Source organism: Rhopalosiphum padi, chromosome 3 (assembly GCF_020882245.1).
Source record: "Rhopalosiphum padi isolate XX-2018 chromosome 3, ASM2088224v1, whole genome shotgun sequence".
Lineage (NCBI taxonomy): Eukaryota > Metazoa > Arthropoda > Insecta > Hemiptera > Aphididae > Rhopalosiphum > Rhopalosiphum padi.
The window spans coordinates 62266807-62291476 of NC_083599.1; the positions used below are offsets into that span (position 1 = coordinate 62266807).

The 24670-nt window shown below is 26.6% G+C and overlaps 3 protein-coding genes across 3 annotated transcripts; 2 read left to right on the top strand and 1 right to left on the bottom strand.

The window, feature by feature from the left end:
* Nucleotides 1-872: 872 nt before the first annotated feature.
* On the bottom strand, nucleotides 873-10628 carry LOC132926298 (uncharacterized). Its single transcript, XM_060990645.1, has 8 exons — nucleotides 10192-10628; nucleotides 7273-8603; nucleotides 6924-7178; nucleotides 5928-6053; nucleotides 5661-5871; nucleotides 5336-5553; nucleotides 4314-4547; nucleotides 873-3887 (listed from the first exon to the last, which is right to left on the bottom strand). The coding sequence occupies exons 1-8, from the start codon at nucleotides 10268-10270 to the stop codon at nucleotides 3576-3578; spliced, it is 2766 nt and encodes a 921-aa protein (XP_060846628.1). The 5' UTR covers nucleotides 10271-10628; the 3' UTR covers nucleotides 873-3575.
* A 3539-nt stretch (nucleotides 10629-14167) lies between these two features.
* LOC132924314 (peroxiredoxin 2-like) lies at nucleotides 14168-17473 on the top strand. Its single transcript, XM_060988544.1, has 4 exons — nucleotides 14168-14352; nucleotides 16493-16627; nucleotides 16700-17070; nucleotides 17133-17473. The coding sequence occupies exons 2-4, from the start codon at nucleotides 16497-16499 to the stop codon at nucleotides 17210-17212; spliced, it is 582 nt and encodes a 193-aa protein (XP_060844527.1). The 5' UTR covers nucleotides 14168-14352; nucleotides 16493-16496; the 3' UTR covers nucleotides 17213-17473.
* Nucleotides 17474-18880: 1407 nt separating this feature from the next.
* Nucleotides 18881-24471, top strand: LOC132924313 (protein arginine N-methyltransferase 5-like). Its single transcript, XM_060988543.1, has 2 exons — nucleotides 18881-19200; nucleotides 22198-24471. Exon 2 carries the CDS (start codon nucleotides 22242-22244, stop codon nucleotides 24024-24026), a length of 1785 nt encoding a protein of 594 aa, XP_060844526.1. The 5' UTR covers nucleotides 18881-19200; nucleotides 22198-22241; the 3' UTR covers nucleotides 24027-24471.
* Nucleotides 24472-24670: the final 199 nt, after the last annotated feature.

The following is a 24670-nucleotide window of genomic DNA, read 5'->3' on the forward strand; positions in this document are numbered from 1 at the left end:
TAAGATTTTGTAATTGTCAAGATTATATAACAGATACCACTGAAATTATTTTAATATGTAAGAATATTTTTTGAAGAAAAAGTTACTTGTTTTTTTTTTTTTATTAAAAGTTAAGAATTATTTTTCACCAATAGACAGCTCTGTTGAAATTTATCAAAACAAATTTGTTTCTCACAACATGTCAACATATGGAATTTATCATTAATGTATTTTGATGACTAACATATTATAAGTAAACCTTAAAAAATGACAACAATGTTATTTAACAAGTAATCACCAGATACCTACAAGTTAGTAACTTATTATTAGTTGTAACATATACAAAATATAATGATAAATTAATAATTAAATTGTGTAGAAACTAAAGGGAAAAATTTAAAATCTTAACAAATTAAGCTTCATTGATGCTTTCCATGACCACACCAAAATGCATAACCCATATTAGGTAATACTGCACACAAATTGAAAATTATTATTCAATTTATTATACAAATAATTACTATTACATAATTTCTATCAATGACTTCTTTCTAAACTATTTTATTTTATTAAATTTTATGAAATTTGACATTTATGTTTTTAATTATAATATATCTATAAAGGGTAATCTATAATAAGTGCTCTTAAATTATAGTGATTTTAAAATAATAACACATATTTTCAAAACAACCATATACATTTACAATTTAAATTTTTTAATGTTTGATAAAAAATATTTTTATAATGTATAATATATTTTATTATTATTATAAAATTCTTGTTATATAGGGGGTTAAAATAATAATTATCATATTTAAATAATATTATAGAAAGGATGGAATCTAATTGAAGTGAAACTTCTTTACAGGGGGTATAAAAAAAAGACGACGGTCTTTTATTAATATTATTATTATTTTATTAGTTACAAATAAATAATAAAAAAATACTTATTAAAATAAATTATAAAATTTTAAAAAATACAGTTCTATTGAAAATAAAATTGTAAAGTGTGTTATTTTTATTTTATCCCAATACACACCTAATATCAGTTTCATGACTGAAAGAAGTTTCACTTCATCCGCGCGTACTTGTTAAACGCACAGTTTTTTGTTTCAACTTTATAAATTATATTAATATTTATAATACTTGTACATTATTATAACTAGGGCCAACACTTATATGCAATCACATATTTTAATTTATTGGTCAAAAAATAGCTAGTTTATACCAACATTTGTTTTATAACCTAACAATGATGCTGTATATGAAATTTTATTTTGCATAATTTTGCATTTTCAGGACATATTTTAAGATTTTGTAAATTTTAAGAGCATATTTATGATTTTAAGACTTGACAAATCTAGAATCACTAATTATTTATTTCACTCATAAAAGTTTTTATGGATAATAATTAAACTTATTGATAAAATTAGGTAAGATAACTAATTTTAATCGATAACCGGAAATGTCCAATTGGTATTGCATAACAATATCACATAAATAAGTAATATTATATTTTATCGTACCTTTCGTACTCGTCAATCCTGGTTCATACTTATGTGGTGCGTTATTAAATTGATAAATTGGATAAATAATTTTAAAACTACAAAAGTTAAAACTTTTTTAAAGCATATATTAGTAATTTTCAGGGCCTAATTGCATACATATTTTATAGGTTTTTAGGGCATATAATTGTTGGCTCTAATTATTATTTTCAATATAATGAAATAATAATAAAAAAATAAAAAATCAAATAATAATCAGTTAATGATAAAATATATTTATTTAATTTGATATTAAACAAGAAGTTTTGAAATGTACATTAATTTTAAAAACAAATTAATAAATACACTAGTAAATACTTTTAAATATGGATAAGACTGTTTAATATCAATATTAGAAAACTATTTCGTGAATTTAAAACTTGCAAAATTTTATATCAGAACATTTTATATTATTGTTAACCCCAGCTTATGTATCACAATAATTTAAGAATTGATACAAAAACTTAATTGTTATTTATAATACACATTATTTATTATTTATCTTATATATAATTATATATACTATTTTTAGGGAAATTGTAATTATAATCTAGTTATTAATGTTTTATTTGTAATACTATTGCTCAAATGAAAAGTTTAAGAATTGCCAAAAGTAAAACAAATAAAATTATAAATAAATATTCAAGTTTAGTCGTATTAAACCATAATTTAGTTTAACTAAATCTATTTTTTGCTTTATAATACAAAATAATAATCAATTATAAAATTATGATGAAGATAAATTATTATAATCTTGATAAATAGCATACAAATTCATACATAAATTATACTCTAATTGTCATCTGTGTTCTTTTAAGCATTATAATAAGAAGTAATATAACTAACAATATTTTATATATTAAAAAATGATGATACAATAATGCAGTTTTACAAGTTTAAAATTGATTTTTTTCCCAGTAGGCATGTTTTAGTACAAATAAATATTTTTGTCATTTACCTTTCATATTGAAAGTATAATTAAATCATTAATTATAAACTTAAGATACTAAATAAAAATAATAATTAACAAAAATAGAACCACAAAAAAATGTTAATAATATGTCAATACAATGTCTTATCAGCAATAGATTAGATTAAAAATAATTGTCGAAGTTAGTTAATTTTGTTATCTACTATGGCCACTATTATTAATCAGCATCATTTGATACAATAATAGGTTATGAAACAAAAATAAAGTATAGATTAAAATTAATATTGATAATATTATATAGTTTACACAAGAAAATCAAGTTATTCATACATTTTCAAAGTTCATTAATTGTACACACAATATAACTTATAATCAATATAAGAATACCAGTGCAACTGTAAATTTTATAGTTCAAGAAGTCATTTTTAATATATAATATTTGATTTATTAAATTTAAGCTGCTGATATTAATTTAGGAACTTTAAACAAGCAATTTATAACATAATAAAAGAAATGCTGAATAATTCAATAATATATAAAAACATAAAAATATGACAAATATTATATCAAAAAAGAAATAGTATAAACGACAATAATCAGTCAAAGCACATTAAAACATAATACATTTTTCAATATATATTTATATAAAATGTATTATATATATTATATAAGGATTAACAAAATTCTTAAATATTTAATGGAATGATTACTTAAATATAATTTCATACATATTTAAAAATGATGTTTATTTACAAGTTGTAACCCAATATTTTTAATTATAAATGTAGCTAAGTATAAAAGACGAATATTTTAAGGTTTTATTATTTAGACATATTCAACTTAATATGTAATTAATTTAAGTGTTGTGACTTTTTATTAATTGTTATTATATTTATAACAACCTCGCTCATTGTCAACCCTTATTAGTTATCTTATCAATGAGATCTAATTAGGAAAACAAATTATTAAATAAAAATAATAATAATTAACTATAAACATGTGAAACAACAAATGTATGTAATAATAACTGAAAAATATCATTTAATATTAAAATACTAAAACTTTTACTCATTCATAATGTATGTTTATATTTGAAAGAGTACCAAAAAATTAAATATTGTTTACTTGCACATCTCTTTACCAACATTAAGTTGTTTTTTGTGTAAAAGTTTATCCATCAATCCTTGCATAATAGCTTTCAATGACTCTTTATAGTTTTGAGCTTTTATAGAAGCTAACAAAGACAAAATTTTTGAAATTTCTTCAACAGTCATTCGAGTTTGTGTTACTTCAATTAAGCGACATAACATATCTGTTAAAGACGACATTTCTCTATCAGCAACCTGTTTTATTACCATTATAATCTTAGTCATAGTGTTGATTGCCAAGTTAACATTAACATCTTCATCATATATGCAAGACATTTTTGACGCCTAAAGATAAAATATTTTATTAGTTTAATAAGAATAATATAAACTAAAAAATGTATCACATTATACAAATATATAACTATATAATATTAGTATCATATTAAATGTATTACTTTGTTAAGAAAAATAATTTTTAACTATAGCAAAAAGTAATAGTAGTATTAAATTACTAGTATAATTATTTACTCACAAAATATCAAATATCAAGATGTAATATTACACATTGATATTATTACTCTTCCGTTATATTTTATTTAAGATAAAAAAAAACAAATTTATAAGACTTTTAATAAAAATAAATATTCATAACAATGTTGTTAGTTCAGTAATTATCATTTATATAAAATAATATTATTCAAATTGTACCAGGCGAGCTAATGAATTACATTTATATATGTTCTATACATTAAATAAATAAATAATACTTACATTTACAGCAGTAAAAAAATCCATAACAGCACGATGTACATAGTTCCATTCACATCTGTTATCGGAAGATTCATTTTGTGTAGCAGTTTTCAAGTAAACGATAATTCTCATCACAGAATTCATTACACAATCCAATAAGAAATATGATGCATCAACAAGGTTTGGAGGTTTAGCTGAACTTAAATAATTTGCTATGAAACTTTTCATTTCATACGATGTGAACTTTGGCATAAACTATAGTAACAAAGATTAAATTTTTATAAAAATACACATAATTAATAATAAATATAAAAGCAAATGATTTCACAGTAACAGTTGTTAAAAAGATATTAAAAAATTTTATAAAAGTGATTTGTCAAGGCTAGGATTTATATGCAATGTAAAGTATTAAAATATGTATTTTATTTTGTTAGAATATACTAAAATACAAAATAAACAATTTATCGATAATTTCTAAATTAAGTGAAGAGAAACATCTTAAATTGTTTAATAGATTGAATTAAATTACATTATATGTAAGCTAAATATTTTTTATTAGTTTTGCATTTAAATAAATACTTATTATATTTAATACTTTTTAACATAGTTTTATCAATGGTTTTATGAAATTGAAATTAAGAGCTTGTATAATTAAAATAAACAAAAATATACACAATGAAGATCATACTATGTATTGTTATGGGGTGATTTATTAAGTAATTAAATCTGTAAAAGGAAGTTGTAAAAAAAGGCATACTAATGCATATAAATTCTTGTCCTAATGATTACAATTTATATTTAATTAGCTTTAAATTTTGTACTATAATATGTAAATCTTGATAATTTTATAAAATAATATAAAATTATGAAAACCATTGGAAATGTACATCATTTATTTCAATTTCAGCATTATTAAAGTAAAAATCATATTGTTTTTTTAAAAATGGAATTAAATGATTGATTTTTTATATTTCAGTTATTATATTCAATAATATTTCAATAACCAATAACTAATATAATATATTTTTTAACAAGAAAATTACTGTTGCAATGCTAAAAATAAATTCTTCTTGGGCTCTTTGAGTTGATGATTTATTCAAATTAGAGTATGAAATATGACTCTGTGAATGTACGGTCATAATCAATTGTTCATCCATTCCATCAATTGTAATATATTCAGATGTCCACAAACGTAAGAAATGAGAACGAGTCATTAAGTGTAACCCTGATAATCTTTGTTTGACATTTTGTACCGTCCTCCCTATATAAGTAATATACACAATAATTTTTATTATATAAAGTAATGTCAATAATTGAATCTTTAAATTAATATCTTTGATAATATAATCTAAAATATATATAATTTACCTAGAAGACCTAAATCAATTGGTCTTGAACGTATATTATGGTGCAGAAGAGGCTGTATAGTGGAAATGATCGATTCACATATTTCGACTCTAATAGGTGAATAGTTGTGAATGTCCCAACGTACATGATCCAATAATGTAGCCAATTGTATAACTATTTTATCCCAACTATGTAAGTGGCTAACTATAATTTGACAGTCTTCCACAAGATACTACCAAAATGACATTTTAAATAATTATTTTTAATTATAAAAAAAAAAATACTCACTTTAGTTAAATATGTCAAATATTTCAAAAGACTATAATCTGGTGAAGGGTTTAAGAGAGGTATTATGATATGTGTCAGAAATGTTTCTGTTTTCATGAAATGTAGTCTTTTGGTAACTCCTAAAATCTGTATAAACAATATTAACAACATATATATTGTTATTGTACTTTTAAATATATTATGTGCTATATTTTATTCAAGATAAGAGTGAACACTTTTGTTGATGTGCACTGACTTGCAGGACATCATCAGCTTCCTAGGCAAAAGCTAAGATTTATGGTATTTTTGTTTGTATTGTATGCAGTCTGCAATATGTTTCTACATGTTACCTTCATATGCAGTCTACTGCATACATTTCTATACGTCATAATAAGAGGTCTACTACAATTTTTTAATACTTACTTAAAATATGAATAAATATATAAATGCAGAATTATAGTATAATAATGTGTAATAATACACATCACAATCTAATCCTAAGTCAATAAACATGTATTACAATATAATATGCCAGTATTTATTTAAAGTTAGAATTTTTTTATTATTATTATTTATATTAGGTATATTATAATTTAATGTCTCTAAAAAAACATGCAAATGTTTAACAGTATGAACTAAACTGATTACCTCTTATGTTTACAGCTACGGTCATGATTACTGCTAGACTTAGGTTTTATTATAGTGTTATATTATTAATATAGAAGTTACATAAAAGGATAAAGCTCAATCCTTATTGACATTAAATCGTTGGAAATAACTAAAGATGCATGGTAGAAAACCGATGTGTAAATGACATATAGAAACATGAATAATAGATAACAAGGTGATCAGTTTTATGTTATTAGCAGTTTATTACATTCATCTAGCATCATACCTTTAAGGTGTGATGTATCTATGGGTAAGGATATACCGTTATAACTAGTTTTAGCCAGCTGAGTGGTTCACTTTTATCCTGAATAGAATATATTTTAACCAGCTAATATAAAAAAAGCATACCCAATGATGAAGCTGCCTTTGTTCAAAATCTGATAAATTTGAATAGATAGAAAACCAATTCTTGTATTCTTGATAAATATAACTAGAATCCATGTATAAATGAATACTAACCATCCCTTGGTGTAAACACGATCTCTTAGAATCAAAACCTTTAGGACGTAATCCACAAATACCGGTTATATATTGCGCTATTAATAAATTCAATATTTTTTTTGGTTGTTGCATCATTAGCCAAATTAAAATGGATAATAATTCCTGTAAATAATTAAATTAAATAAGAAAAATGAATTTTGAATTTTATATAAATAAAAATATTTATACTTTTTTTCAATTATTTTGAATGACTTACTTGTTGATCAATATTCTCATTATACTCATTGTGGGCAACATAATGGAATTGTTTATCAAAATCATTTGATATATAAAATGTACAATCAGCATAATGGACAAGAAATTGTTTTAGAACAGTCATTTTATCTTCTACATCCAAGCGTTTGATTCCTTTAAATATTAAATTTCCCGCGGCTTCGGACACTACACCTCCATTTTTATAAAAAGCCATAACACTATCAAGGATGGCTTTGAAGCAATTGTAATCAATACAGTCTATATGATGGCTAATTACTGGAATAGCTTTGTTATGAACAAACACATCTGGGTTTTGTATCATTTTTTTAATCCAACTGTTGATATGAAATCTGGAAGAATTCTCTACACCTTTAATCATTTCATCAATGTTAGTTGTATCAACATTGCTAAAATCAATCTTTTCTATGGCTATATTACGTAGAATTGGCTGGAATTCTCTTAATACAGGTTCATTAATAGTTCCATTATCTATCAAACTACATAATTCATAACACAGATGGCCAATGGTAGCTTGTAGATTAGTGTCTTCTTCAACAACTTCCACTTCATACCAAGCAAGCCAAGTATCAATGCTGAAATTGCACATATTCATACACTTGTACATAATTACATCAAAAAATTTTTTAAACATAATATGTCCAGTATCTGTTGACGGAACTGAAGAGCGTAATGTTTTTAATTTATACATCGGATATAGTCTGTAAGTATCAGGAATACTTTTGAATTTAATAATTTCTATTAAAATGTTAAAAATGCTTTTCACTCGAAATCCATTATACTTTGTTATTTCTTTTTGTTCGTCTTCAAAATCAAGTCTTCTTATATCATGAGGTAAATTATCCTTACCAAATACTAGCATGGCTTGATTGAAATGATTTGTTACAAAACCTTCTGAATTAGATTTTACTGGTGCACGTCTAACAGATTTCATCAAAGCAACAATTAGCTTTTCAGTAGCAACTAATTGTGAAAGTCCATCCATAGCTTTTATTTTATTTGAATAAATTTCAATTAAATCGCTACAAAAACTGTAAGGAGTACACATTATAGTTTCGAATATAAATGGTTTTAAATTTAATACATCAACAACTTTATAGTAAATTGTATTAGAGAGGGGTTTGCCGTGTACATATCGTTTGAGGTTTAGCGATGTATCTTCTTTAACCCATTCACAATTACCCAACTCAGTGTTCAAGTATAGAATAAAATGTACTACTCTTTGGCCATGGTTTGAGAATTTATAATTTTTTGATTTTAAATTATTATCAACTATAATTCTAATTTCTGTTATATTAAGGTAGCTTAGTGCATCTGAAAAAAAAAAACAAAAGGGATTTATCAATAAATTTTGAATCTTACCAAATATGTAAGAATATATTATTTATATTTTTTGTTTTCTAAAAAATTACATAACATTATTTTAATCTTTTTTTTTAGAATTTATTAAATATACAGAATACTCTATGTTAGAGGAGAACACCACATATGATGGTGGATCGAAAAACTCATTTATTCTCGTGCATCTCCAGTATAAAACATAGTAGATCAGGTCTTGTTGATTCATTTTAGTTTTTGATGACAGCTGTATACCAGCTTAACAGAGTATCTAAGATTATTAACAGAATTATCTAGAAGCAAGAGCTGTATGTATTCTTTTGTGATATAGAGTATTTATTTATTTATTTTTTTTTGTTGAAATCAATTTCAATTTTTAAATGTGTATACTTAATCAATGGTAATACTTAAATACCAACTAAATGTAACTTATAAATAGTACCATATTATTATTGTTGTTGGTTGTTACATACATTAGAAATGACATAAACAATTAGTTGATACAGATACAGATTGGCTATTACTGGTTCTACATAATGAAATTGAAAAGCTAAAATACTAATTATTAAATACGATTCTCAGTGGTATAAATGGGCGGCTCAATTTTTATAGGTCCATATTTATTCTAAAATACACATATACAGCCCTAATTACACCTAAAATAATATTATTGAAATATTATTTGTTTTTCTTTATTGATAGGACAAAAAGGAGTAGTAGATTACTGTAATTACCTAATTTTATTGATTTTTTTTTATTTTTAGTTCTACCATCTTAAAATTTAATATTTTTTTTTTAATGTTTGCAAATTCAATGCATTATTTCAATTTTCAATATTTTGGGTCGTTTCTCAAATAAGCAGTTAATTTAAGGGCTGATGGTCGTCGTTGTTGTTTTGTTAATGGAATACGACTCCAAGGGACATTGAGTTTAATAACGTGTTATTAATGGACGTAACGCGAACGTAATCGGTTTTGAAAATAATTACAGTTAGATTCTGTAGGTTAGGTGATCATGTTAAGAGGACGTAGAACCCGCATGTGTTATCTCAGTTTTACACACGGACGACATAGCAAATTTTCAGTTTCAATAGTGTGCTGTTGTTTTGATACTAGAGTTAATTTTTCTATTATAAAATTAAAAGGTAAGGTTATAATACTAGGGCCCCATAAAGCCTTTTATTCATATTTTTATTTTTAAGTAAGTAATGATCATTTTAAAATGTATAGTTTCAAAAAGATCATAACTTACTTAAAAATAATAATATCAATAAAAGGCTACGTAGGGCTCTGAATAATAATCTTACCTTAAAATTGTATAATAGGTCAGTTCACTCTAATATTAAAACTAACAGCACAATATTAAAACTGGTGAATAAAAATTTGCTATGTTGTAAGTGTGTAAGACGGAAACAACACATGTGGATACTACGTCCTCTTAAAATCGAAATGGCACAATCGAAGAGGATAATAGGGCGACAGATCAAGGTTGGCGTCGCTTAATAGATTTACCTCACGTACCTACCTACTAAGTATACACATAATAATAATAATAATATATGTACCCGTAGATTTTGCTTCGATGTTCTCGTTAATATTGTCCAGTAAGCCGAAGACGAAACGGATATTATCACTGGTTTCCATAGCGTTCGGTGCCGGTATAATATCGTTGTCCTATGGCCTTCGCAACTGGTACAAACACGTAAAATCAGAATGGGTCGAGGAAAAAATTGAAAGGGAACAAAAAAATAAAAATTGGATATACTAGTCGCCGACAGAGGTAATTCACGAAGAACGGAAAAAAACACAATCGTCAATATGGCATTATGGCGCGTTCGGACGTTGGGTTATAGTATTATTATTATCATTATTATCATCATCACTTACACTAGCGATGATGGCGCCACGGAGGTAGTCGATCATTATTTCGAGAAAACGCAACGAAGTCGTGGTGTCATTACTGCAATACTGCGCATGCCTGGCTAAGTTTTAAGACACAATAAGACGTAATTTTTAGTATAATCGTGTGATAAAACCATTGAGTATTGTAATGCCCTCTCTATATATTACTCTATGAATAAAACCATTGAATTCTATATGATAACATATATATGTATTATGTATATATGAAATGGATAAAACCAACTATTTTTTTTTATATACGACGTTTGAGGTTTGAGCCACAGAATACGAAAAGTACAGAATAGATTTAAGTGGTCGAGCTCGAGCAGTTGCTGCCGAAAAATCATAGAAGTATTATCATATCAATATATCATCACAGTTCACAGACTAACGTTTATGATTTATGAACAATATGAACATTATGATTTATGAACTATGAGTGTATAACTATAATTCACTAATCACTATCTATGTTCTATGGTCTATGATAGACTACAATCGTGACACTATCATCAGTCTATGAATTGGCTTATATATTGTTTGCGACGACCTAGAAACAGAGAAGTGAGAAATAGGTATTATAGGCAAATTTCAAAGGAATAACCAATATGCACATAGGTGCATAATATGCATTAAACAAACTAAATTAGGATGAGTATAATTATTATAGTTGTAAATACATTTTATTATTTTACTGTAATTATTAAATATAGATTTATTTAAATGCAGAAAAATAATCACAGTCAAACGATGAATGTGTCGGTGATTAATTTGTTTTTTTATTAATTTATCTTGGTTATTACAGTTTTATTTTATTTTTTTTTGTTAGTTGTTTGATGTTCGTAGTTCGTTAGCATTAGATTTATTTTTATCTTTATGAAATAAATTAAATTTCTTTAAAAGAGGCCTCATTAATCAGGACCCCGAATCATTACTGTTACTCTATTTTCTGTTAGAAACTCTAAAAGCTCATTGTAATCTTAACAGTATAATCTAAAACAATTTTGAAAACAATTTTATATTTTGTATTCATAACTTACGTTTCACGATAATGTGTTATGTGTACTTAACGTACATAACTTTATGTAGTATGTAACAGAGTTGAGCATCACTCGAATACAATTTTATTTAGATGATTATTTAGAAAATACTTTTATTCAAATGATTATTTCACATTTTCACAATTATTCGAATAATTCAAAAACAATATTATTCGAATAAAAAATATTTGAATAATTTTCAACTGATTATTCGAATAAAAAATATTCCAATAATTTTCAGTAATTTTATTTTAGTTAACAAATTATGGTTGGTATTTTGGTAATTAAAACATTTACGTATTAAAAAACAATAGTTAGCATAATAGCAATGTAATTTAACTAGTTCATGATTGTTAATTTTCTTTTATTTGAAATAAATAGAAAAATAATATAAATGAAACAAATATAGAACTATAAATAGAAGATACTAGAGAAGTAGAGACTGAGTAGAGAGTAAAGATATAAGTCTATAAATTAATATAAATCATATATGTATAGAGACATTTTAGGCTATTCAATATAGATTACCAATATATAATATATATATATATATATATATATCTACACTATAGGTACCTATAATCTATAGGTATATACGAGTACTCAGTATACAGATTACTTGCGAAACAAAATATAATATGACGTAATTATTACTCCAAGTGATAATAATGGTCTTGAAAATTTATTTGCATTATTGTTATAAAGAATATGAGATACATGTTAAAGTTAAAAATAGGATTCAAAATTTAACTTGACAATATAATTATTCATATTTATTGGTACTATTCCTTTTTTTGAATATTTAATTATTTAAATTTTATAAATTATAAGTTCATAAAAGAAAGTTTAGAAGTATTTTGTTCTAAAAAAAATATAAAATCTTTAATTTTTATAAATATGGTTTTAAAATTCAATAGAATGTTCCTCATAAATAGTATTCATACGGCAACTCAAAAATCAAAAAATAAACAGACATAATTTTTATTATTTATAGACATTTGATTAGGGTTCAAATTAGAATGGAATTCCATATATACAGGCGCGGATACAAGGGGGCCCTCCCTTAGGCCTTAGGTGCCTACTAAAAATATTTCAAAACTTAAACTTAATGCCTATGCTTTTATGGGCTTGAAATAAATTTTTTTATTTAGCCCCCTCCCCTTATTTAATTTCTAGATCTGTGTCTGCGTATATATCCATAAATAGACAAAGTTTTAATTGCTCTACGTAGCATTTAACACTACTTCATTAGGTGGCAGGTGCTAATTTATGAGTTTATCGACAATAATATCAGTGATAAAGTAATAATAAATAGTAATCAGTGATCATATTTGTTACTAAAAATAATTGCCGAATTCCACTATTCCAGTAATTCCACACAAATTGCCCAGTAGTCAACTCCATAATAAATTATGGTAATTGCCAGTTGGAAAAAATCGCCAATATAAAAAATTAAGGAAATAATACGACACGGGCAAATTAAATTTATTTCAATAAAAACATCTTTAAGAATAATTCTATAATATTGATAATTTTATAAATTATATAATAATAAAAATTAATATTACCTAAATTTAATAAAAAAAAAATAAAATGAATTTTATAAAAAATATAAAATAAAAATATGCTAAAAATATTTAAGAAATTGTACACGTATAAGTAAGGCAATATAATGCGATAGAAACATTAAATTTAATTAAAATTATGTGTGCCTACGTTCGGTATTTTTTTTTTTTGTTGGTTTAGTGAAGTTAAAAAAAATGTTAAGAATGTCAAGTATTTAATATTCGTGGCTTGCCTGCCTATCAAAAAAATATGAGTTATTCTTTTAAGGCAATGTTGATAATTTTGAAGAAATTTAAATCCGAGCTCAAATTATCATTAATTATTATAAATATTGACTTCATAGGTACTAGCGAATTTTTTCCTCAATTCTTGATTTAATTTTATTATTTAGTGTTCATTCACCACAAAATAGTAGTAATAGTACCTACACAGAGGTTCAGAAGTATTATAATATTGTTTATAATTGTATTTAATCGCATATCACAATGATTTAACGATATTATATACATAACGATACGCAATTTTATTACACGAACGTAAACAATAATTGTATAATTATAATATTATTATAAAAAATGTAGACAGCAGTGGGTTCGTATGAACCGTAAGTTACAATGTAATATGTAGTACATATTATGTAGATAATACATAAAATTATGTATAATATTTTGTACAACGATTACAACGGAGATCGGAGACCGTCGTGTTCGCCTGCCGAATTATTCCGATAATAATTACGCCAAGTCGCCAAGGAGATATTCGTACGTTCGTACGGTACGAATTAATACATTTACACAACCGCGGTAATTGCTCAGTTCAGCGGTCACGACAATCCAAACAATCCAATAATTATTATCCGACACCCGTACCCCGCACCCACGTCCCGCCGACGAGTCGCGGAAATAACTTCAAACCGGTTGAACGTGCCGTCGATATTCCGTGTCCAACATACTACGCAGCTTGCTTGGGCGGCGGTGTTGCATGTCGGCGCGGGTGCGCGACTTACGCACGAACAGGCACTTACTACCACGGACGACACCAGCGCCCGTAATATTTTAATCGGCCGTACACAATCCGCATTCCGGTGGTTCCGATCGTTTTCGCGTTCAATCATTCGTTTCGCCGGCGTCCGTTCTGTACGTACACATCGCTCGCCATACGCAGACAACAGTTTTTTCTTGTCGATTTTCACGAGTTTCGTCGCAACAAAAACCGCAGGTAAATATTACGATCCTATTAAATTGTGGACTTTTAGGTCCGGCGATGTTTTTCGGTGTTTTGCCCGGGTCCCCGACCTCTGTGTCGTACGCCGCATGTCGCATGTTTTCCCATCATCGTTTTTGACCGATTGCGTAACAACGATGCCGACATGTTGGCTGTGCACGTTTTATCGCCGCAGTCTCTGTCGCGATAATTGTCATTATAATAATATTATAATGTATCTCTGTTCGGGCGCGACTCGGCTACGGCATTATCGCGTGATTCGTAAATAATTTCTGCGATCAGCTTATTTTACTTAATTTATTAAGTACCACCGCCGAAAAATGTACAATTGATCGATTGACTTGTTTGCTTATGCAAATTAACTTATTGTGCTTATGTACTCATATTGTGCAATCATTATTATGTATTTATGCGTCACTAATGTGTTATTTCATGTCTATTTGGTATTTAAATTATTTTCGTTTTAGCTTGACTTTTTAATTGTGTAGGTACGTTAATAATTATTGTTACTATATGTCTGTTTATCTTGGTCGACACTGATTACTATTATTAAATAAATAAATAACTGTACTGATGTCGATATGACATTTTTTTTTATTTACATTATTGGTATTACATGATCTCAAGTGAATCATACTTCACTTAAATGAGATAATATTTTTGAGTATTGATCTAGTAAATAACATATTATGATTTAAGAATTTTAAAATATTAAGTAAAGGGTTATATAGTTAATAAGAAAAAAAAACAATAGGTACCTATCGTTTTATGTTTGTTTAAAGAATTAATTACTTTTACTATCAAAATGCAAATAGGGTCTTATAAAACAAATAATTGTTATTTGAATAATATGTTGTATGAAGTACAAAATGTACATATTAAATATATCTACTATACTTGATTTAAAAAAAGATAAATTTTTTTGTTAACATTTTATTTTACTCTGACATTTAATTTTTATGTTGATCATATAAATTGTTAATTTTAAACCTAGTATCTATTTCAATATGGAAATTCCTAACTACTAAGTGGTGTAATAGGTTCATTTTATTTTTATTCATAGTAATTTATGTTAGAAATAACGAAGTAATTATTTTAAATAATTTTAATCATATTTTGTAATCAGTGCTGCTTGTAATTTTATTTAGAAGAATTAGAATTAAAATATAGCTTAATGACTTCATAATCTACAGTTTTAATATAATCAATAAATTACAATATTATTTAATTGTGATTATCTAGTGCAGTAAAATTATAAAATAATTGACTAGGCTAAAAAATGTAATCAAAATAATTTATTATTCAAATATTTTTTTCTTCTATTTCATAATATTTTATTATTTTATCTTTTTCATTAATATTCTTTATAATAATTTCTTTGCATGTACATTAAACAGTATATTAACTTACAATATTAAATTGTATTTACATAAAATGATATGCATGTATTGTCTACATATTTGTTTTATGTTATATTGCAGCTATAAACATGCGTATTATTTAGAAAAAGCTATTATTATATAGTCTGTATTTTATCTGATATTTGATTACGATCACTATTATACATATTATAATTTAACCCGTTAGTAGGCGCGTTAGTATTTGTAACACAATTAGGCGCGTATTAGGCTCACTTCTCCTATTTTTACTATTAAAAGTTGTTATTCAAAGTGTAAGTGAAAATTCCAGTATGAATAATTAATTAGGATCGCTATGATTATTTATTATTAAAAAATTCCAATACATAGGCACAGATCAGTTACAATTATTTATTCTGAATCTGATTTTGTTTCTGAACCTGATTAACGGGATTTACATTATAGTACATATAGTGTGGCACTCACTTTTGTCGGGACTGGTCATTTCAATCCATTGTCATTTTAGCACAAGACTTTGGATTGGGTTATGTTCTTTATACAAAAATTCCTAGGTATGATAACATAAAGTTTAATTAGATATCAACAATATTAGAATTAATTTAAAGCCAGTAGTGGCAAAAATAGAAATCGAGTGAGCGCCGCGCTCATACGCGACTACTGGCGGGTTAAAGAAGAATTATTTAGTTTTACAAGAGACTCTTTACTTAAATTTTGAATACAATTGGTTCTTATATATTTATAACTTTTTTTTCTAGAAAAATGGTGTTAGTACTTGAACAACCTGCCCCAAAATTCAAGGGTACTGCTGTTGTCAATGGAGAGTTTAAAGACATTTCATTAGAATCATTCAAAGGAAAATATGTTGTTTTATTTTTCTATCCATTGGACTTGTAATATATATTTTATTTTATATTTCTTTTTATTGTATAATTATTGTATAATAATAAATGTTTTATTTTTAGTACTTTCGTGTGCCCAACTGAAATAATTGCGTTCTCTGATCGTGCTAATGAATTTGCTGCTATCAATTGTCAGTTAATTGCAGCCTCTTGCGATAGCCACTTCAGTCATTTGGCTTGGGTAAACACTCCTCGTAATGAAGGCGGTTTAGGTAAAATGCAAATTCCTTTGTTGGCTGATAAGTCTGCTGCTATTGCCAAGGACTATCAAGTTTATAATGAAGCTACTGGAATACCATACCGTGGCTTGTTTATCATCGATGATAAAGGAAACTTGAGACAAATTACTATCAATGATTTGCCTGTTGGACGATCTGTCGATGAAACTTTGCGTCTTGTTCAAGCATTCCAATATACTGATGAACATGGAGAAGGTATGCCTTTTAACAAATTTTAGATTTTCTAGAATTATAAATTTATTTTATTTGTATTTTAGTTTGTCCAGCCAACTGGAAACCAGGTAGCAAGACCATTAACCCATCAAAATCCAAGGACTACTTCAAAACTGTCGAATAAATGTTATCACATAATAAAAGATAACACTATGTTTCTTTTTACTAATGAATTATTTTTTTAATTATCTTATTGAAATTAATTTGTTTATAAGACAAAAGTTAAATTAGTGGGAATAAGGTATTAAACTTTTTTTTAAAATTAAGTAGCAGTTCCACAGTTAACTAAGTGATAAATTTTTTTGTATCCAGATTTTTATTTATTGCCATTTACTTAAAATTTAATTTAAAAAAACCTTGATTAAATAAAAGATTTTCCGTTATATTTTGTCTGTACTTTATTTAGAATTAATATAAATTTTTTATTTCCATTATAGTATAGTAGAAATATTATTTGAGAGAAGTATCTATAATAGGTGTATTGATTGTATGTATCACATTATGGTTGTTCAATGTTTATATACATCAACTAGATTATTATAAAAAATGCGTCATTTATAAAAATCATATACAAAATGCAGTGGGCGTAAAAAAGTAACATTTAGTGAAATGTGTTTGTAGATGCGTTTAGATGGTAACAAAAGATGATTTAAAGCATTTTAAGGTTATTTACATCTATACTTTGTGCATCAATTTTGAACAATTTGGCTAGGAAATTAAAAACGTGAACACTGACCAGTGGCGTTGAGCGTGAGAAAAGTAAAGAATATCAATTTTATTTAATGCTCGCATAGTCTATCTCATTTTTTTCACCATACCTAATCAATCATTAATCATTAGTCAGTAGTCAGCAGAACCTGTCAAGATTATAATAAATAATATAATTATAATGATGTTAGGCATCGGCGACGTTCACACGAAGTCTAATCACGCACCGCACGTAAACAAAATAACTATGCTGATTATCATTATATTATTCATCTATACAGCGTATACCTTCCTACTCGACAAGCGTGAACGCCGATTTATAAACTCTCTAATTCTTTATGTCGGACGTTTTCAATGACCGACATTTCGTGTAATCACTATAATCATCGGGGCGACCACAGGCCGAGAAATAAAAAAAAAAAAACATGTCCAAGGCCAAGACGTAGTTATCGGTTGCCATCACGGAACGTGTAAATATTATTTAATCATAAATAAATATTCAGAAATCAGAATATCTATTCTGTGGAAGCCGCCGGTTGGGTTGTCGTTGGACAAGATCTTTTATCTTTATAATCGTGGTGTAGAACTAAATTGTGGACCGACTGCAGTTACCTTAGAATAATGGATATTGGATTTGTTCGTTATCACGGATGTATAAATCATGTAGTTATCTGCGGTTGTTAGTGGTCGTTGTTGTAGTTGTACTCCGGGTTACACGTTCTGTCCTAACAAAGCCATTCGACATCGACAAAAAGCCACCCGACACAAGACCACCATCCAGTCTTGCCAATATTGCACAACATTAAAAAAGATTTTACAACGACAAAAAACCATCAAATTAATAATTAAATGTTGTATTATTAGTTATATTTATATATTCCGTTTATCCTAATTAATGCACTATGTCGGTATACACTATACAATATACACCATGATGGCATTATGTCGAATGACTTTTTGACGCATTTAGATTTAGAAAACGACATAAAACCGCCCATACGACAAATAACCGGCGTGGCTTTTTGTCGGGTGGGGTTTTGTCGAATGGCTTTTTGTCGTGGTTCGCTTTACTGTAGAATGTAGATAGTACACTGTTGTTGACGGATTTATATTTTGTTCTCCGTGACCCGCGTCCGTTCTCGGGCCGGTCTAGGTTGCCGTGGTTGCGCCATTTTATCTATTCTCCGGTTGCACGTACTTGTTACTGTTATCATAGCGCGTGATTAACATTTACATTTCTCTTTTTTATCATTCTAAACGAGGTTTTGAAATTTGAATAAAAGCTGGTGAATTTTATTTACAAGTGGATAACGTATAGTACTTAGACTTTCGCAGGATCCATTCCTATTGGAATCGAAGAAAGTTGAACAAACGGTTCGCCGGAGGATTCGATAACGCCGTACGGTAATAACGCAATTTATAATAATTATTCGAATTCGGTTCGCTCTTATGGTTTTTTAATGGATACTAATGTAGTAGGCATAGGTAGGCATATTATAGATTAATAATTTCATAAACACAACCCCTTTACAAGTGTCGTTGTCGCGTCCCGTTTTCAACTAAGTTGTTGTTGCTACTTTCTTTTTATGTTTGTAATTTTGTTGCTCTGAAGGTGTAGAAAATAATGATCACCGATCAGTACACTCTAAACATGCACTTGTGGATTATATTAATATCGGACTAATATTTAATTTAATGATATTGTTTGTTTGAGTATTCGACTTGTCAATCGAACAATCGTAAAATAAAATGATTGGGAACATTAAATGTTACAAGTTATAATTTATAACACTTGTTGAATATAAACATTCATATGTATTTAAATGATACATTTTTTACAGAATAATTGAGTGCCAAGTACAATATGAAATACCTACTTTAGACTGAAAAATAATGTCTGAATATACTCTTGATTTAGTCATTCCTTACATGTGTCCCGTGTGACATGCGTATAATCAGAATCTATTTATGGAAGGGGGAAAGGGACAAGGCACAAAAACAGACACGGCTAGAAATTTAATCAAAGTCTACCGTGGAGTGGGGGTCTATTGTCCCATGAATCCCTGTTTGACGTGTGAGAATGAGGATTAATATATGCTAGATAACAAGGTAAAGTTAGTTTTACTAGTTAATCATAAAATTAATTAATCGTTCTCAGTACAAATCGGAAAGTTTTATTCAGGTTTTTACTAAAATAGTTGTGTACAACCTAGGTTGTATAATTCATGATAGTTAAAGCTGATTGATCTATGTAAGTAAACTAATATGATTTTTACTTAAAATTAAAAACTTATTTATATATTAAGTTAAATTATGTATTTTTTTTTTGTTTGAACATTTTAATTATATAAAAATAAAATAAATAAATACATTTTATTAAAACAAATTACTGAAATTTAAAACTAATTGATTTTTTTCTTGCTCAAGAAAGTTAAGATTCTTTATAATTGTTACATTCCTATCTGATGTTGTGTTCTTTTATTGTTATATTGTTGTATATTATATTATGTGTGATTTCTGAGTCTAATCAGTGGTGTCTGATACACATGTATACACATGTTTAAATATGAATTTGGTACTTACATCTCTACCAAAACTTGGTTTTTAATTATAAAATATTGGTAAAAACTCATATTATTTTTCAGTTATGGTTCAATCAACTTAACTGACATAATTTGTACATTTTAGGTTATATATAACATTTATAATTAGGGCTGGGATTTTGATGCACTTTGCATTGTTTTTCAAAGCTTACTGTGCAATGCTCGTCTTGTCCCAAATTTGTTTTATGTACATTTGAATGAGAATAAGAAAGTTTATTTTGCATTTTTTGGTAATTTTTGGCTTTTTTTAATTTTTAGGTCATTTTCTTAATTTTTTAGGGCATTTTAGAGTTTTTGGAGCATTTTTTGAGTTTTTGGAAACCATGTGTATGAATTTGAAATTTTATTTTAAGATTTTAAGATTTTTACACCAACATGGTTTTTAAATAAATATAACAGATTATAAGTAGGTACTCGTAATTCGTATTATATTATCGGACAAGGTTTGAGTAACCTCTACCCGCATTTCCTGTTAAATAATCTTAAATCGGTAAAATCAACGTCCGATGATATTATCGTACGACGTTCAGTACGAGTTTTGTCATTTTTTTTTAGGGCATTATTTAGAGTTTTTAGGTCATAAAAGCATTTTTTTTAGTACATTTTTTGGGGTTTTTTAGGGCATTAAAATCCCAGCCCTATTTATAATTAAAGCTTTTATGAATAAAATCAACCTTTTAAGCTTTAGCCTTTTACTAAATATGATCAGTAAATTCTAACATTAATTAGTGAAATTTATTGATCAGGCTTTATTGTTATCATATTAAAAATTATATTGTTTAGATAATCAATAACCAGTGACAGATAGAGTAAGTACTTTCCCACTGTATTTAAACCAGCAATCGCCAATTATTGGTCTGCTGGAAAATTGTAGTGATCCGAAGGTATATGTTGTTTGTCGGCAGAGAAATTTGAACATTATTTGCAATCTTATTTTATATCAACTTAATAACAGGCATGTGTTGTACATTAAATACAAACAAAATTATACTGTATAATACCATGTAGGTTCATAATAGGTAAACGTCAATTATTGTTATATTATTCAAAATAAACATTACGTTAAAATTGATAATGTTTAATACTTTACTCATATTTATTAAGCTTAAAATTTTGTAATAATTAAACTTTAAAAATTGTTTTATTAATTTATGTACACATATGTACATTTATAAATAAATAATAGTTTTATAGTATAAAACTTATTAACTATAAACTTAATATGTACAGTTTTTTTTTTATATATAGTTGTATAGTTTTTATAATATAATATAAAAGTGGTCTGTAAAATTTAGAGTTATGGACTTAGTGGTCTGTGAGTTCCAAAACGTTCGCAACCGCTATTTTAAACCATTTACTAGCCCCTATACCTGTTGGAATGGGTTAGTACAATAATTAAGTTCAATACTTTATCTACCAAAATAGTCTGTTCCATTGGATTTTATACACTAATTTTCTAGCTTAATATTCACATATATTTATCTTCGATATTGAATATATATAATTATTACAAATTCTTAATTTGGTTTAATATTGCAATTTATTAGAGTATAAACCAAGGATGTCATACTTAATTATTTTTTCTTATTATAACATAGACCTATAATATACTAATAAAATTTTTATTTCCCAAAAATCAATGTATTCAATCAAAAGTATTACCTATTATCAGCATATAATTGTTTTTTTATTCTAATCTCAATAACTGATAATAATTTGTTTGAATTAAAGAAGTATTTTACCAAATATTCTATGTACTTTATATATAATGTAATATAATCTAATAATTATTTTGCAGGTCTTGAAACGTTCAATACAGAAATTGCAATCAACTAATACACTATGTCAATTAAGGATGTTCGTTTTGGTTTCAATTTTCTAACAGACACAGATATTAAGTCATGTATGGATTCTGTTAGAGACTTGGAACTTACTTTTGCTTGTTTACCGTTGTCAAGTCTTAGGTTAAAATCTAATTCTAAAGTATTGGATCCATCAAATACTGTTATGAATCCCGAGTTTTGTCAAAAATGGTGTCATTGTGTTGTCGCAAAAATTTCTCAACCTAATGTTGATTCGGAAATTGAAAGTACTAGACTAGAAAATCAAAAATCTTTTACTCAAGATATTTCATGGGCAACATTTTTAAACGTATATTCCATAATGTTTGAGTTACCACTACACGGAGATGTTGTAAATTTAGTTAGATTGCTAGACAATCAAATTGATATTTATTTAAATTCTGCTGTATTAATACAGTTTTGGGCATTAGTACCAATAGTCAACTTAAAAACAGATCCATGGAAAAAATGGACTAAATTCATATCATCTATAAGAAATGTAAATAGAATAAAATTAGCATTGGAAATTGGGACTGAGTTACCTAACGACGAAGAACTTGACCGTTGGTTAGGAGAACCAGTTGCTGCTTTAATAATACAATCGAAAACATTTTTGACAAATAAAAAAGGTTACCCAGTATTACCTAAGCCTCATCAAGTATTTATCAAAAAAATGTTCAATATAGGTTGTCAAATTGTAATATCTGGACAGTTAGGTATTAAACAACAATTCAATTATTTAGGTCATCTATACCAAAATACCACATCATTAACCCCTTATAGTTCTGATTTTATTAGCGGCTTTGAAGATTATCTTCAGACACCATTACAACCATTGAAACATAATTTACAGTCGTATGTTTATGAAACATTTGAGCAAGATCCTATCAAGTATTATGAGTATCAAAGAGCAATATCAAAAGCTTTAATTGATAAGTATGAAGATGAAGTAATTGTTGTTTATGTTGTTGGCGCGGGTCGTGGGCCATTAGTAGATGCTACATTCGAAGCAGCGAAGGAATCAAATATTAAAGTTAAAATAAGTGCCATTGAAAAAAATGAAAATGCGTTACCATCACTGTACTTAAAAAATAAAGAAAAATGGGAAAATCGTGTTACTATTATTAATGTGGATATGCGGTCATGGAATCCGTCAGAAAAATGTGACATTCTAGTGTCAGAACTATTGGGATCTTTTGGAGATAATGAATTATCTCCAGAATGTTTAGATGGGGCTCAAAGTTATTTAAAAATAGATGGTATCAGTATACCTTCAAGTTATACTTCTTATCTTGGCCCAATACAATCACGTAAATTGCATGCAGAAATATCGTCCATTAGAAATAATAAAGATAATTGTAACTTTCAAAAACCCTATGTAGTACAATTAAACAATGTTTATTCTATAGCTCCACCAAAAGCTCTTTTTACATTTATTCACCCCAAAAAAAATGTAGAAGAGAGCAATGACAGAAGTGGGTTTTTGAAGTTTAATATTTCTCAAGATTGTGTATTGCATGGATTTGCTGGTTATTTTGAAACTGTACTTTATAAGGACATATGTCTTAGTATTGTTCCAGAATCATTTAGTGAAGGCATGTTTAGTTGGTTTCCTGCTTACTTTCCTCTAGTAAAACCAATATTTCTTAATAAAGGAGAAGAACTTCAAATCAATTTTTGGCGGTCCAGTAGCAAGTACAAAGTGTGGTATGAATGGTGTGTGACAAAACCATATCAGAGCATTATACACAATATAAATGGAGAAATGTATTTTATGTCACTTTAACTCATTTTGCTAGTCATCAATAATTATTGTCAATGTGTTTATTTTGTAATAATTGAAATATATGTTTTATTTTTCTATAATATTATTAAATTGCAGTTATAAAATGTTTTTTCATGATTAACATATATTTGAATATTTTTTATTTATCGTATATCAATCTGCAAATAATTGATAATAATAAAAATCACCTCAACTTTAAATAATATATTTTTGGATAATTAAATTAAATTTTGATATTGTATACAGTTTTTTTTATATACTTATACTAACCTGTGTCATATTGCATTTCATACTTGAAAAATTTATTTCTATAATGTTTATGTAACCTACAAATGATGTAAAGTAGTCTTAATTATGTAGAAGATTGACTATTATATTTTAATATTATTGTATTTTACAAATTTTCTTTATAAAACATATTTAAAATAAATGCATATAGCTTTAATTTTTAATGTATTAAATTTAAATTATTTATTCATCCATTACATACATGTATATGGAACGTGTATTAATTTAGTATATTGTTACTGTAATGTGTGACTGCCAATGACCAACCTTAAAAAAAAATACCTAGGTATATAAATTACTTTTGTGTCAGTTACAACTTACAGTTTATTACATTTTTAAACGCTTATTTCATGCAA

What these genes read in the sequence shown, in the direction of transcription:
- LOC132926298 (XM_060990645.1), bottom strand. Translation starts at nt 10,270, where the DNA reads ATGGAAACCAGTGATAATATCCGTTTCGTCTTCGGCTTACTGGACAAT. An exon ending in CATCGAAGCAAAATCTACGG is followed by an intron (nt 8,604 to 10,191) that starts GTACATATATTA and finishes TTTTTTTTTCAG; the next exon opens with ATGCACTAAGCTACCTTAAT. An exon ending in AATTGATTTAGGTCTTCTAG is followed by an intron (nt 5,554 to 5,660) that starts GTAAATTATATA and finishes TTACTTATATAG; the next exon opens with GGAGGACGGTACAAAATGTC.
- LOC132924314 (XM_060988544.1), top strand. Translation starts at nt 16,497, where the DNA reads ATGGTGTTAGTACTTGAACAACCTGCCCCAAAATTCAAGGGTACTGCT. An exon ending in TTTTTCTATCCATTGGACTT is followed by an intron (nt 16,628 to 16,699) that starts GTAATATATATT and finishes TTTTATTTTTAG; the next exon opens with TACTTTCGTGTGCCCAACTG. An exon ending in TACTGATGAACATGGAGAAG is followed by an intron (nt 17,071 to 17,132) that starts GTATGCCTTTTA and finishes TTTGTATTTTAG; the next exon opens with TTTGTCCAGCCAACTGGAAA.
- LOC132924313 (XM_060988543.1), top strand. Translation starts at nt 22,242, where the DNA reads ATGTCAATTAAGGATGTTCGTTTTGGTTTCAATTTTCTAACAGACACA.